The 12,597-nt window shown below is 49.9% G+C and overlaps 1 protein-coding gene across 1 annotated transcript in view; it reads right to left on the bottom strand.

The window, feature by feature from the left end:
• Positions 1–697: 697 nt before the first annotated feature.
• TMEM181 (transmembrane protein 181) overlaps positions 698–12,597 on the bottom strand; it is a 52,709-nt gene continuing 40,809 nt past the window's right edge. The window contains exons 12-17 of the mRNA XM_045805426.2: positions 9,818–9,920; positions 9,148–9,199; positions 6,532–6,614; positions 5,334–5,423; positions 4,392–4,458; positions 698–3,971 (exon numbers count right to left, since the gene is read on the bottom strand). Coding sequence (XP_045661382.1) covers positions 3,893–3,971; positions 4,392–4,458; positions 5,334–5,423; positions 6,532–6,614; positions 9,148–9,199; positions 9,818–9,920 — 474 coding nt within the window. The 3' untranslated portion in view covers positions 698–3,892. The remainder of the gene's footprint in view (positions 3,972–4,391; positions 4,459–5,333; positions 5,424–6,531; positions 6,615–9,147; positions 9,200–9,817; positions 9,921–12,597) is intronic.

Here is a 12,597-nt window from a genome sequence, read left to right as displayed (position 1 = left end):
AGGACGTGCTGCTTTGATCCGCAGGCCTGGGATCCTGCAGCTTCTGGAAGCGGGCCAGCTGGCCCCTGCTGCAGCCAGAGCTCCCAGTCCCACACGCTGCCCAGTGTGCGGTGCAGAGGCTTCTTCCGGTGTCCTCCACTTGTTAGTAGCAGTGGTCCAAAAACAATGTGTTAGGGGCGCCTGGGTGGCGCAGTTGTTAAGCGTCTGCCTGTGGCTCAGGGCGTGATCCCGGCGTTCTGGGATCGAGCCCCACATCAGGCTCTTCCGCTGGGAGCCTGCTTCTCCCTCTCCCACTCCCCCTGCTTGTGTTCCCTCTCTCGCTGGCTGTCTCTGTCAAATAAATAAATAAAATCTTTAAAAACAAACAAAAAAAACAAACGTGTTAGTACTGCAGGGCTCCCAACATGCTTTCATGATCATTCATTTTGTGTCCACAATTAGGCCCTTATTTATAAATCCACAAACACAGTGGGAGGTCATCTGATTGATTTAAAGGTGTATCTAGGGGAAGGTGGGCCCCAAGCCCCAGTCTGTGACCTCACCGTCAGCGCTCATCCATGGGCCGTGTTCACACATGAATAATAAAGACACGCTTCCGTGTCCATGTGCTGAAATCAAAAAAGCTGTACTTCTGTCCCTAAAGCACTCATGCCTGAATGGCCATCTGGACTCCACACGCAGGAGCAAATAAATCACATAAGGATCGAATATGTAAAATTTATTCACATTTATCAGAAAGGTTTCAAGATGAAGCCATTCCCAAAGTAAGTTTGCCATAAATAAACATTTATTCGCTTTTGATTGGTATCAGTGATCGTTCTATGATCAGGGGTTACTGTGCTCATGGACACAGTTCCAAGATCTACTCCGTAGTTCTTTCCTTTTGAACTTAAAGGTTAAAGTTGTTTTTATTTTACAAATATTTACAGTCTTTTTGTAAAAAGGCAGTTTTCAGTAGCAGAAAATTCTGTTTCACTGTGTGGTATTATAGTTACCAGTATATCTAAAACATATCAACATGAACAGAATAACAATATGTCACAGACTGAAGCGACTTCCCTTGGGCCTGGGGAAAAGATTTGTAGCTTTTTTTCCCCCGAAAGTCTAACCTCTAAGGCAATTGGTTTCTAAAATCCTCAAAATACATAAATATTCTTTAGTGACTTATTGTATTCACAAGATGTCCCTTTTCACCGTCCCGTCTATGAGCTCCCATGGTTTTCCCTGTGAGGAGGATTCCAGGAAACAAGTCACCGACCATAATGTGACCGACTTAACACAACTGTACCTTCAGTAAATAGTTCATGGAATGCTTGAGGCTGGTGACATTTGTCTGGTAACCTGCCCATTTACTGGGCTGGGTTTACGTAATGTATCTAGACTTTTATTGCAATCTGTAATTATGTACAGGAACAATCTCACAAACCTTGAATATATTTTATATATCCCCTTCTCTAGCCTTTCAAATGGGGCTTAAGAGAGAGAAAATGCATCACTTCCTGCTGTAATGATTTAATAATAAATCAAGCAGACCTATTACCCACACGGATAATGATGCTCTCCCTAGGGAAGCTGAAATACGTACGGTCATCTTCCAGGTTCCCCTAGACTGGACCAGTGTAAAAAATTATCCCAAAGATGATGTTATTCAAGCCATTACCATGGAAGAACTAAAGTCAGCCCTTCGAATTTACAACTGAAGTTTGCAAAACTGATACTCTCCAAGAAAAAAAAATTTTCTTGCTACTGTCTAAAGTTTCTGGCAGACTTTAGTGTTTTAACCTAATACCTATGGTATATATACTACATGCTAAATGCTATATAGTTTAATAAGCAAATTTTTACATGGAGTATGTAATATGTTGATATATATGATACACAGAGACAAGATTGAAAATGCACAATTTAACAAAGAATCATTTTCCCCTTACGTACTTCCTTTTATAATTTCTTTGTTTCCAACTTAGTTACAAAAAGTAAATAAATACTCCCCTATTTTCGTTTCAGTGACTTGATGCCATGAAGAATCAAGTATGAAGATATCAGTCATCAGTTTATAATATAATTACACTACAGGACAAAGACAAGTTTTAAAAAGTTCTAATGTATATGGCTAAATGCCTCAAATAGCTTACATTTACTGATAAATAACAGCATTCCAAATTATGGACATTTAATAATGATTAAAACTTGTAAACTATATCACATATTAGAATACATTAATCAGCACAAGTTTTCATCAATTTACATAAAATTATAGTTAGTAAAAGCTGAAAAATCTGGTAACAGAAAAAATTTTCCAATACCCTGGAGTACACAGAATCAAAAAAAGTAATCACACCATTGAAAATGTAAAAACCATGTAAACTTCAATTACCCTTGCAATAATACAGTTGTTTTAATTCAAACTTTCATATTTACAAGGTTTTAAAAACAAATGGAATCCATATTAAAGGTACGTTATCACTAAAGTTTAAACAGAAAGATGCGAAATCATAATGAAAAGTCTCTCATGAACCTCTATAAGGGCCCAGCATAACCTAAAGTGGAATGCAATTGCTAGCAACTTGAGAGTTAATGCATAGATGAAGAGAACGTAGGTGCTGCTTGCAGAGCGGACAGTCCTGTCCAACGCGCTGCATCTGCCCACTCGCCGTCCACCAGGTGTTAACGGTTCAAGAGAGACGTTATTGTCAGAGGAAAAGGAAAGGCGCTATCTATACCAGACTTCCACACTGAGTCTTTGACAAAAAGGAACTGGCAACTCTCCAGGGCCTTCTGTGATGCCACAGATTCAGCAGCTCGAGACAACTTTTCTCTTCCAGAGCAGGCCTTCCTCTTCCCTGGCCACTGGAGGGCAGGGCATGCTTCCCAGCAAGTGACCTTCTACCCAAAGACGTGCTTCCACGAGTCATCGAAAATGTTTTACTTTCTTTCATCTAGGCTTCCAATGTGAAACTGAAAAACTTTTTCACAATAATCTATAATATATCAATCCTCTGTTCAGCTTTTATAAGAAAAATAATAAAGTTCCATGGGGTGTTATCTCTAAAGGAGCTGTAGAAATGACGGCTTATAGGAACCATAGCGGATAACTTCTTCCCCATCCCAACCACAGCGACATCCGTTCACGTCCAGATATGCACCGCTGGCATGCACACACGTGTGTTCACAGGCTCTTGGGAAACTGTGGCAGCAGGACCTCTCCCCTGGAGCCGGCACTTGTCAGTTATCTTACCCTTTCCTTCTGAATCTCAGCCAGTCCTCCTCCGACGCCACAACACGAGTCCTGCCCGGCGGCGGCGAAGGGCTAGAACCTGCTGGCCCACCATTTCCCTAACGAGCCATTATGTAGGCATTTCACGCAAGAGACAGGAGTTACTAGTCACTCGGGATGCTTGGTTATCCAGAACACTCAATGGGGAAGGACTGCCCTCGTGAGACAGGCACAAAAATAGGCTTCCCTTTGAGTTTAAGGGGCTGAAACTGGTAGAGGGCAGGGAAGAAAGGAAGAAAGAGAATGCTACCACGCTGACGACCTCATTCATAAGGGCTTTCTATGGACTCAGAATTAGCAGATTACTTAAAAAAAAATGACTAAAAACAGGAGTAATTACCTCCTCGCCATTAAAAAATGAACTCTTTCTCACCTGAAATCTTTGAAAAAGGATTTGGCTGTTCACACTTACCAGCGCCTCTCTTCCCAAATGCAGCCACTCTAACAATATATTTGGCCCAATGTTTAAATTTCTCCTTGGTTTTGGTTTTCCTTTCAGAATACGTAAACAAATAAGGAAATCTCTGCTTAGGAGACAAGCCTGAACACCAGCAGGAGCGGGAAGGCCAGGAAGCGGCGCTGCAGGAAGGTGTTGGCCCGCCGGTGGCCCGGGGCTCAGTCGCTCTCAGAGCCCTCCTTGTACTGTGCTCGGATGGCCTGGCCGTTCTGCAGGGGCATTTCTTCGTAGTCACTCCTGTCACAAAAGAGACCCTTGATGCCATTCGGCTTTTGACAGCTCCTCATCTGTTCTCTTCCACACTGACGTGCCATTCTAGCAAGAAGGCATTTCACAGCTCCGCGTTCCCCATTTCTGTCGCCCACTGCTCCTGCCCACCCCTTACCCCCCACCAAGCACCAGGGCCCATGGCCAGGAAGAACTGTTCCTCCTGTGGTCACCACCTCTGCTAAGTGTTCAAAAAAAAGGGAATACCACTCAATCTAGTCAGAACAACGTGAAATCAGAACCCCATGGGATCACAGGACACTCCCAGGGAAAAGAAATGTCATAATGTCTCGAAAATCATTTTAGAATGATTAACAGCCTGTTCAGTAAATGCACAGAACCAGGCCGAATGCTCACAACAGGACAGCCTTCAGAGAGGCAGTGACTTACCCATAGATCACGTCATCGTCAGAGTCATTCAGCATGGAGAATGCAGGGTTGTCTTTCAGCTGGGACTCTGAAAGCCAACAAAAGCACTTTCACGTGATTAGCCTGGGGGGGCAGGATGCTATAGAAAAAGGACAGAAGCCTGAAAGAGCAGGATTCAAATCCCAGCTTCCACCATTTATTATCTGCGTGACCAGAACAAATCTTGCCTCCCAAGCCTGTTTCTCACGTACAAGCCAGGGCAGCATCACTACCTGGCAGGCTGCTGGGCAGACCGAGTGTGGAAGCCCCTGGAGGAGAGGCTTCAGGAGGAGCCCTCAAATGGCCACTGCGATCCGGCTACGTTCTCCTACGTCCACGTGGGCAGCGGGGGCGGAAAACGCCCGGGAGACCAGAGGCACCTGCCCTGCTCCCTCCCACCCCTGGGCAGGAAGCGAGCCACTCTGGTTTCTTCATCTCAGAAGGGCCCAACTGCACCTTGACAGCAGGGCTGCTGTGAGGCTCGAGTAAGGCATTTTCACGAAGGTGCTTTGAGAGCTCCCAGTACATGGAAGTCAGGTGGTGGGCCTGAAATGCTACACCCCTGCCCGAGTTCCAGGGCGTTCCCGTCCTTTTCAGCCCGTGTGACAGTCTGGCTCTGCTTTGGTGAGGGGAGCTGTACATTCTGGCTTTCTCTGAATGGCCACGGCACTAGTGTTCAGCAGACCTGGCTTCACTCGGCTGAGGGATGTGCTTGTGCCGGGACCCACTAACAGAACCACTGTTCCCATCTCGTGCTGTAATGCCATGGCACACGTGTTCTAACGACAACTCAGGGCTACCCTGCAGCTTACCCCGTCTCCCTCTGCTAGAGTTATGGGGCACAGCACTAACAGCGAACCCGGGACGTGGGTCCGGAACCGCTGTGAAGTGATCTGGCAGCAACCCGGCCCCAGGGTGGCTTACCATACAGGGCGTTCCTCGATGGAGAATACACAAAGGCCAAAGTGTAGAGGTAAAAGTTCAACAAGCCATAGAAGGATAAGAATTCTGCTGGTGATACTGGTCAAGGGAAATCGGCAGCCCCGGAACACTACGTATTTGGACATTTCAGTTGGGGTCTTTGCTTTCAGTCTAGCTGCTCCTTCTAACCACCAACAGTCCTTTCTATTGCTCACCACCAGTGAGGACCTCGGGGTTCCACAGCCCAGACAGCAGGATGCCACAGGCCAAGCCCACAGCCAAAGGTTACAATAACCTTTCAAGGTCACCTGTAAATAACACGTGCACCATGCTCTTTTCTATCCATGGAAACCTCTGGAGGTGGCAGGACCTGGTGTGATCAACTTACTCACAAAGGGCAGGAGGGCCATGCATGCATACAGGTAAATCAAGAATGAAATGAAGAACCGGAAGTCTCTCCAACCAGTCGTTCTCCATCTGTTCTGCACTACAGACCCCTCTGAGAAGCTGATAAGAGGTTAGTGTGAAATTCAGCCACTAAAATTTGAAAAATCCCACATTAATTCTAAGGATGTAAGAAGCCCCAAGGAAAGAAGCGAAGATGTAAGGGATTAACTCTAAAGCGCCCCCTGATGGACGCCATCACCGAAACGGGGAGTGGCAGCTCCATAAGCCGCCAAGCATCTGCAGAGTTGAGCGCGGAGACAAGGAGACTGTCCCATGGACCTCAGGCACACTCAGGACTCGAAGGACGTCCTACTATCTTATGAGCCCTTCCTGGGGACACAGGTTTGAACTGCCCTAATCACCACAACCTGCGGACACTGCAGCTGGATACACCTGCGTGATGGGGTGAGAGGACTCTCAAATCGGGCTCAGCCTCCCCTCAGTGCTCTGTGGGGAGAAGCAGGCACCCCAGACTGATGCGAAGTTCTGCACGGAGCTTGGGTTCCTGAAGAATCCCCAGGGACAGGACAGCAGGGTGGTGGGGAGAGCAGCTGGGGAGTGTGACTCCCTCGGGACCGCTCCACCCTGCCGAGCCTGCGCCGCCGCCCACGGGGGTGAGCCGTGGTGGGGCCCGTGGCACACATGGCACCACAGTGCGGTGACCTGCCTCTTCCTCACGTCTGCAGCCCCGACACGCTAACCACTCCATGCAGAGCATGGTCCTGAAGCGGAAGGCTTCCCATTGAAAGGATATAATTCTGGTAGTGAGTTGACAGTTCAGCTACAAAATTGTCTTGTAATACTTGGGCTCCAAACCTTAAATAAAGGATGACGATGCTGGAAAAAAAGGGGGGAGGGACAATAAGTAAACATAGATGAGGACATGGCACTGGCTTCACAGAACTCATTCCATTCACCCCGTGCACGCGGTCCATTCACTATGATTTCTGCACGGACCCATGTGTGCACACGCGCCTGCGCACGCACACGCACACACTGCCTGTGCCTCACGTGTTTGGCCTCAGACCCAGGAGGGCAGCTGCTGGGGCAGAAGTAGCCAACCATGACACAGACCATGTCGCAGCCCTGCATCAGGGGCCTTCAAGCACCCCATCGGCACATTCTCCTTCCCTTCTCGCACTGCCTTAGACCTCATTTCCCAGACCAACTCCTACCACAAATGACAAGGCCCTGAGGAAAATCTGCTTCTCCCTAGTCACACTTCCCTCCTCAGGCTCAGCCACTCTCGCAGTGAGGAAGCATGGCACCTCTGTTCAGACACCTGCCTGCAGATACACATGACAGAAGGTTCTGAGGACAGGGAGCTCCACAGCTGACGCAGCTCTCCCCTGAACAACTCCACAGCCTCCAAACCGGCACCCTGTGCTCATCTCCCCTCCCTGTGGTCCACTGTCCACAAGGATCAAGACCAATTGCTAACAAAAATGTAAACTGGAGCCCTTCACCTCCTGGCTTTGATCTCTCCCAAGGGTTCCCATCCCCGAAAATAGACTGGGACTCCTGGCGGCGTGCAGGGCCCGACCTCACCTCTCCCCCTCCCTTCACATCCTCACCTCCCGGGACATTGCTGCTCCCCTACTCACCAAGCCTCCTGCTGTCCCCATGAGTCTCCAGGGCTCCTCCCTCAGGCCCCAGGCCAAGAGTCCCCTCCTCAGAGAGACGTCCCCTCCACTCCCTGTCTAAAGCAGAACGTCTCCTGCCCCCATCACATTTGTTTTCATTATAGGACTTACGCTATTTATCTACTTGTTTATCTCCGTCTTCCTCCATAAATCCCATGATAGGGAGGAAGCTGTTGGCCTGCTGACCAGAGCAGACACTCCATACACGCTTGTTGGACAAATAAATGAGTCCCCTTGAAACTTACATGAAGAAAGACCATAAAGGCAGAATGACTTCTAAGTCAGACTCTATGGAGGTCACTACTGGTATCCTGCTCCCAACCTGTGGACTCAGCATGAGGGTGAGGATATGTGAGGGGACGTGAAGGGTGTGTGTAGGGGGGGTGGGGGGGTGGGTGTGGGTGTGTGTGTGAGGGGGTGTGAGAGAGTATTGTGTAAGGGGGTGTTGAGAGTGTGAGTATGAGGGGGTGTTGGGTGTATGAGAGTGCTGTGAGGTGTGGTATGAGTGTGTGTGTGAGAGGGTGTGTGTGTGAAGGGGTATGTGAGTGTGTGAGAGAATTATGAGGGGGGTGAGTGTGTGTCAGGGGGTGTGAAAGTAAGTGTGTATATGAGGGGTGCGGGTGTTGGGAGGCGGGGTGTGTGGGGGGGGGTGTGAGAGTGTGAGGGAGTGTATGGTGTGTGTGAGAGAGTGTGAAAGTGTGTGACTGGGTACGAGGGGGTGTGTGTGTGTGAGGCGAGATGTGAGAGGTGTGTGTGAGGGCTGTGTGTGTGTGTGAGGGGGGCTGTGAGAGGGTGTGTGAGGAGTGTATGTGTAAAAGGGCACAAGGGCACATGAGGGAGCACGTGTGAGACGTGAGACCGCCTGTGCACCAAGCGCTGAGGAAGGGCTGCCCACACGACATGGGCACTGCTGTTTGCAGGTGAACGCAGATGCTGAACGAAGCGCAAGCTCACGGAAGTCCACGCTGAGTTCACGTGGTGTGGTGAGCGATGAGCACGACCCGGAGGGGAAGGGGCACGGGTGCCCACAGAAGGCCGCAGCTCGGGCAGCCGGGGAACCCAGAGCCACCCTGCAAAGCCGGCCTCTGAGTCTCCATGCGGCTCCCGCCAAGGAAAAGGGCTGGCAGCCATGTATTTGCCATCTAAACCGCCAAGAAAGAAAAGCAAGTGACTAGATTTTTCCCCTCTGGACTTGGATTTTAGCAGAAAGAGACAAACCACCACCAACCCAACAACGATCTGGCACGCATTCACAGAAACAACGTCATCCGCTAGGCCTCGGCCTCCACAGACTCCCGCCGAAGCGACCCCTCCCCTCAGGGCCACTCGCTGCAGTTCAAGGACACCCCCGGTACCGAAGTCAAATGCACAGTCCTCTCCTTGGAGCACCAAAAGGATGCCAGGTGCCAAGTACACACGCATGGCATTCTAGCTCTTGACCCCGCGCTGGGCTGTGGCCGCTCCACCTCCTGGCGCCGGCGAGCAAGCGGGAGCTCCCCCAGCGCGGGGCCGGCGGGCTCCTCACCCCCTGGTCATTCCCACAACGTGAGCTCCCCCAGCCACTGTGCACACTCAGTGCCCGCCCTGCGCAAGAGGCCCTCTGCCCTAATGAACAGATCTGGCTAGAAATGCCCTAAAATTAACTCTGTAGAAGGGGAGAAAAGATATTCATGACAGGAAAACACAAACTGTTGTTTTGCTTCTTTCAAGAAATAAAGTCTTCTTACCTAATGACGAGCACTACAAAAGTCAATGCAGTCAAAAATTTTAACCTGAGATCTGAAAGAGAAATAAATACCCCATTACACCACTTTGGAAGTAAATTCCATTCTCATCTCAGGGAGCTTAAAAATAAAGACAAAAGTAAACAAAGCTTCTTGAACAAAACCCCTCCTCTGTCTGGACTTTAAGCCTGTGTGCACCTGAAGCCCAGAAGAAATGCTGTCCCACCTCCCCAGAGTCGAGGAGGGTCCCCAGAGAGACCGTGGCCATTATTACTTGGTTGTGACAGACTGAGGGAAAAGATGCTAGGAGATCAGGTGAGTTGCCCTGACTCAGGACTAGGAAAATGGCCCTTGCCACCTCCTCCACAAGATACGATTCTGGAAGGATCCAGGCACCTCCATAAGCCACACTGGCACCCAGGGCCCCAGGTGGCTTCCACCCCACAGGCCTCCCTTCAGTGCTGGCCCGAGGCACTGTCTAAAAGGCCCTGAGCACCCACTCAGCCCTGTTGTGGCTCTCCAGAGACCGAAGGCACCGGTCCCCCCTGCATGAGGGAGTGACAGGTCCCCATCCAGGTCAGGCCTCTTGCTGGGTGGACTCCAGCCACCCCTCCCACTGTGTGAGGTCAACTCCTGGCCCCCTTGCCTTGGGCAGTTGTGACGTGGCACTTACCTACATAAGGCATGTGACGTAGCTCGGAACAGGCCCGCACTATCAAGAACAGAAGGTATAAGATATACACAGCTGCCACCACCATGAAGAAAATCTTCATCCCCTAGTGCGACACAAGACGGGCAACCGAGTGAGAACGGGGCTCGATGCTCCTCCTCCCACCACCACAAGCAGGAAAGCCGCACATTTTTAACAGGAGCCTAGAATCCTGAAGGTCACTCCGTAACACAGACAAGAATGTGTTCACACCGCTGTGACTTCCTTATCTAGACTCGGCCTCTCACCCTGTCTGTGAGCACAGATGGCGCACCTGGGGACAGCCCCAGCCCTCTCCAGTCAGATGAGCCGGAACCCAAGCTCCTTCCGTGATGCACGGAAAGCTCCTAGCACAGGGCCTGGGACGTGGCAGGTGCTCAATATACCAGTGATGGGTCTTCAGCTTTTTTCAGTTTTCTGGAGGTCTGGTTTCCAGTGTTTCCTCTAGTAACAGACCTAGGCCACTGACTGAGAAGGGGAGAGGTGACCATAACCATGGTGACGGCTGCCTTGCTCAAGTATTTCCAAATGCTGGCCAAGCGCTTTGTGTTCCTGGTCAATTCAACCTGCACAACTCTTCGGGAGAGACTGCAGTGTTACCCCTTTTGCAGAGGGAAAACAGAGGACTAGGGATGGTGGGAGGTGGGCCCCAGGAGCACAGGTGTGACCCACAGGCTGTCCAGGCAGCTGGTGCACTCGCCCAGGTACTGGCCCCATGTGACCTCAGACAAGACCACTGAACACCCCTTAGTTTCCCCACATGAAAAATGAGGACCAGACAAAAGCTCTAGTAACAGATTAGCGTGAACCTATATTATTTTACCTAAATCTGGGGAGTTATACTCAACCAACAGCCCTGTATATGATCTGTCACTGGGGTCTGCAGAATCTTCCCTGACAATGTGTCAAAGTAGCTCTTCCCTGTCCCTTCCTTTAGTGTCACGTTTTCAAGGACAAAAGGCTTCTCTGAGGCCCAGCCCGTCACACACATGGCCTCAAACCTTTCAGGGGTGTCCGGTGCCCCTCTCAGGCGCAGCCCCCATTGAGCCTGCCCCGACTCAGGTCTCCTGCATGGCTTCCTCGGCCCACTGCCCCACACAACTCTGCAGCAGTGCCTCCCTTCCCCCAGAATGCCTCCCCTCCTCTCCAGCTCCAGGTGCAGCCCCTTCCCCCAAAAGAACTTATTAAAGCATAATAAGACTAAGAAAAGAACAGAACACAAATAAAGACACCCCCTCCCCCTAGTAACTCAGGCCCACTGTCCGTAAGGGCACAGCTGGCAGGACACTGCACACTGGTCTGTACTTTCTGCTAAGCTTTTTCGCCCTCAAGAGGTCCTATATGCTTTGAGGACAAAGCTCATGGCACATTGCTCATAAGGCATACACTGAGCAACCTTCAAAACTCCTCAAACTTCTAAAGAATGGAATGGAAAGGCTACCAGTACTCCCCTGCTGAAATCTGGTTAAGAATCAGGTGCTCACACTACTTGCTAGGACATGTGTCGTTTCAACACAAGTTACATCTTTTAAGATATCATCATTCACTAAACCTCCCTCTTTCCCATAAAGAACCGCAGATTTTACCACCTCACGGGAAGCTCTGAAAGCACCCAGAGAAATGCTGGATATCACCCAAGCTCAGGATTCAACTCTGTGCCTCTGGCATTGCCCTGTTGGGAGCATGCCTCCTAGACACCTTGCAGGGCTCCCTCTGGCCCCCGGCCCCTTGCACATCCAAGCCCGGGCTCAGCAGCCAGCCCAGGAGGGGCTGCCCTGTAAGACGCCAAGGGATGCCTATAAACCTGGAGACTCGAGGGAAAGCCACACTCAGGGCTGACAGTCATTTGCAGACCTCTGTGTAAAATAAAAACACTGGACCCCTTGTTTGCAAGTACAAAGTATTCTACGTTGGTGAGAGCAGAGCATCACCCAGAGTGCTGGGCCCTGTGGCTGCCAGGCCTGCAGGCCCACACAAGCCGGCCTGGCCACTCCATTCATTTGCATGGAAACCTTTCTTGACTTTAGACAATTAAATGAACAAACATGTTTTCTTAATTGCTCAACAATACTCGTAAAATCTGACACACCTTCTGTGCCTCAACCATAAACCAAGGAATGGGAGCGACAACTTTTTTTTTTAAGTTTTTTATTTATTCATTTGAGAGAGACCCAGTGAGACCAGGAGCGGGGGGAGGGTCAGAGGGAGAGGGAGAGACAGACTCCCCGCTGAGCAGGGAGCCCTACAGTTGCGGGGCTCAATCCCAGGACCCTGGGATCACGACCCAAGCCGAAACCAAGAGTTGGATGCTTAACTGACTGTGCCACTCAGGCACCCCAAGACCTCCTTCTTTTAAAAAGAATTTTAGTGTTTATAAACAAATATACCTCTAGTCCTGGAAAACTAAGTCTGGACATTCAGCGAAATGACGTATCAGGTGAAGAATGTTCATTTCACACCAAACCACCGTCTTCTAAGCAAGGGCGATTTCTGCTGAATATTCTTTCAAACTTTTTTTTTTAAAGATTTTATTTATTTCAGCACCTAGGTGGCTCAGTCCGTGAAGCGTCTGCCTTCGGCTCAGGTCATGATGACGGAGTCCCAGGATGAAGCCCCACATCAGACTCCCTGCTCTGTGGGGAGCCTGCTTCTCCCTCTCCTTCTGCCCTTCCCCCTGCTCCTTCTCTCATTCTCTCTCTCTCTCTCTCAAATAAATAAATAAAATCTTTTTTGTTTTAGAGACA

The sequence above is a fragment of the Ursus americanus genome, chromosome 11, assembly GCF_024610735.1.
Source record: "Ursus americanus isolate L20-20 chromosome 11, mUrsAme1.1.p, whole genome shotgun sequence".
NCBI lineage: Eukaryota > Metazoa > Chordata > Mammalia > Carnivora > Ursidae > Ursus > Ursus americanus.
The sequence above is the reverse complement of the archived record's forward strand: the minus strand, read 5'-3'. Positions and strand labels throughout refer to the sequence as shown.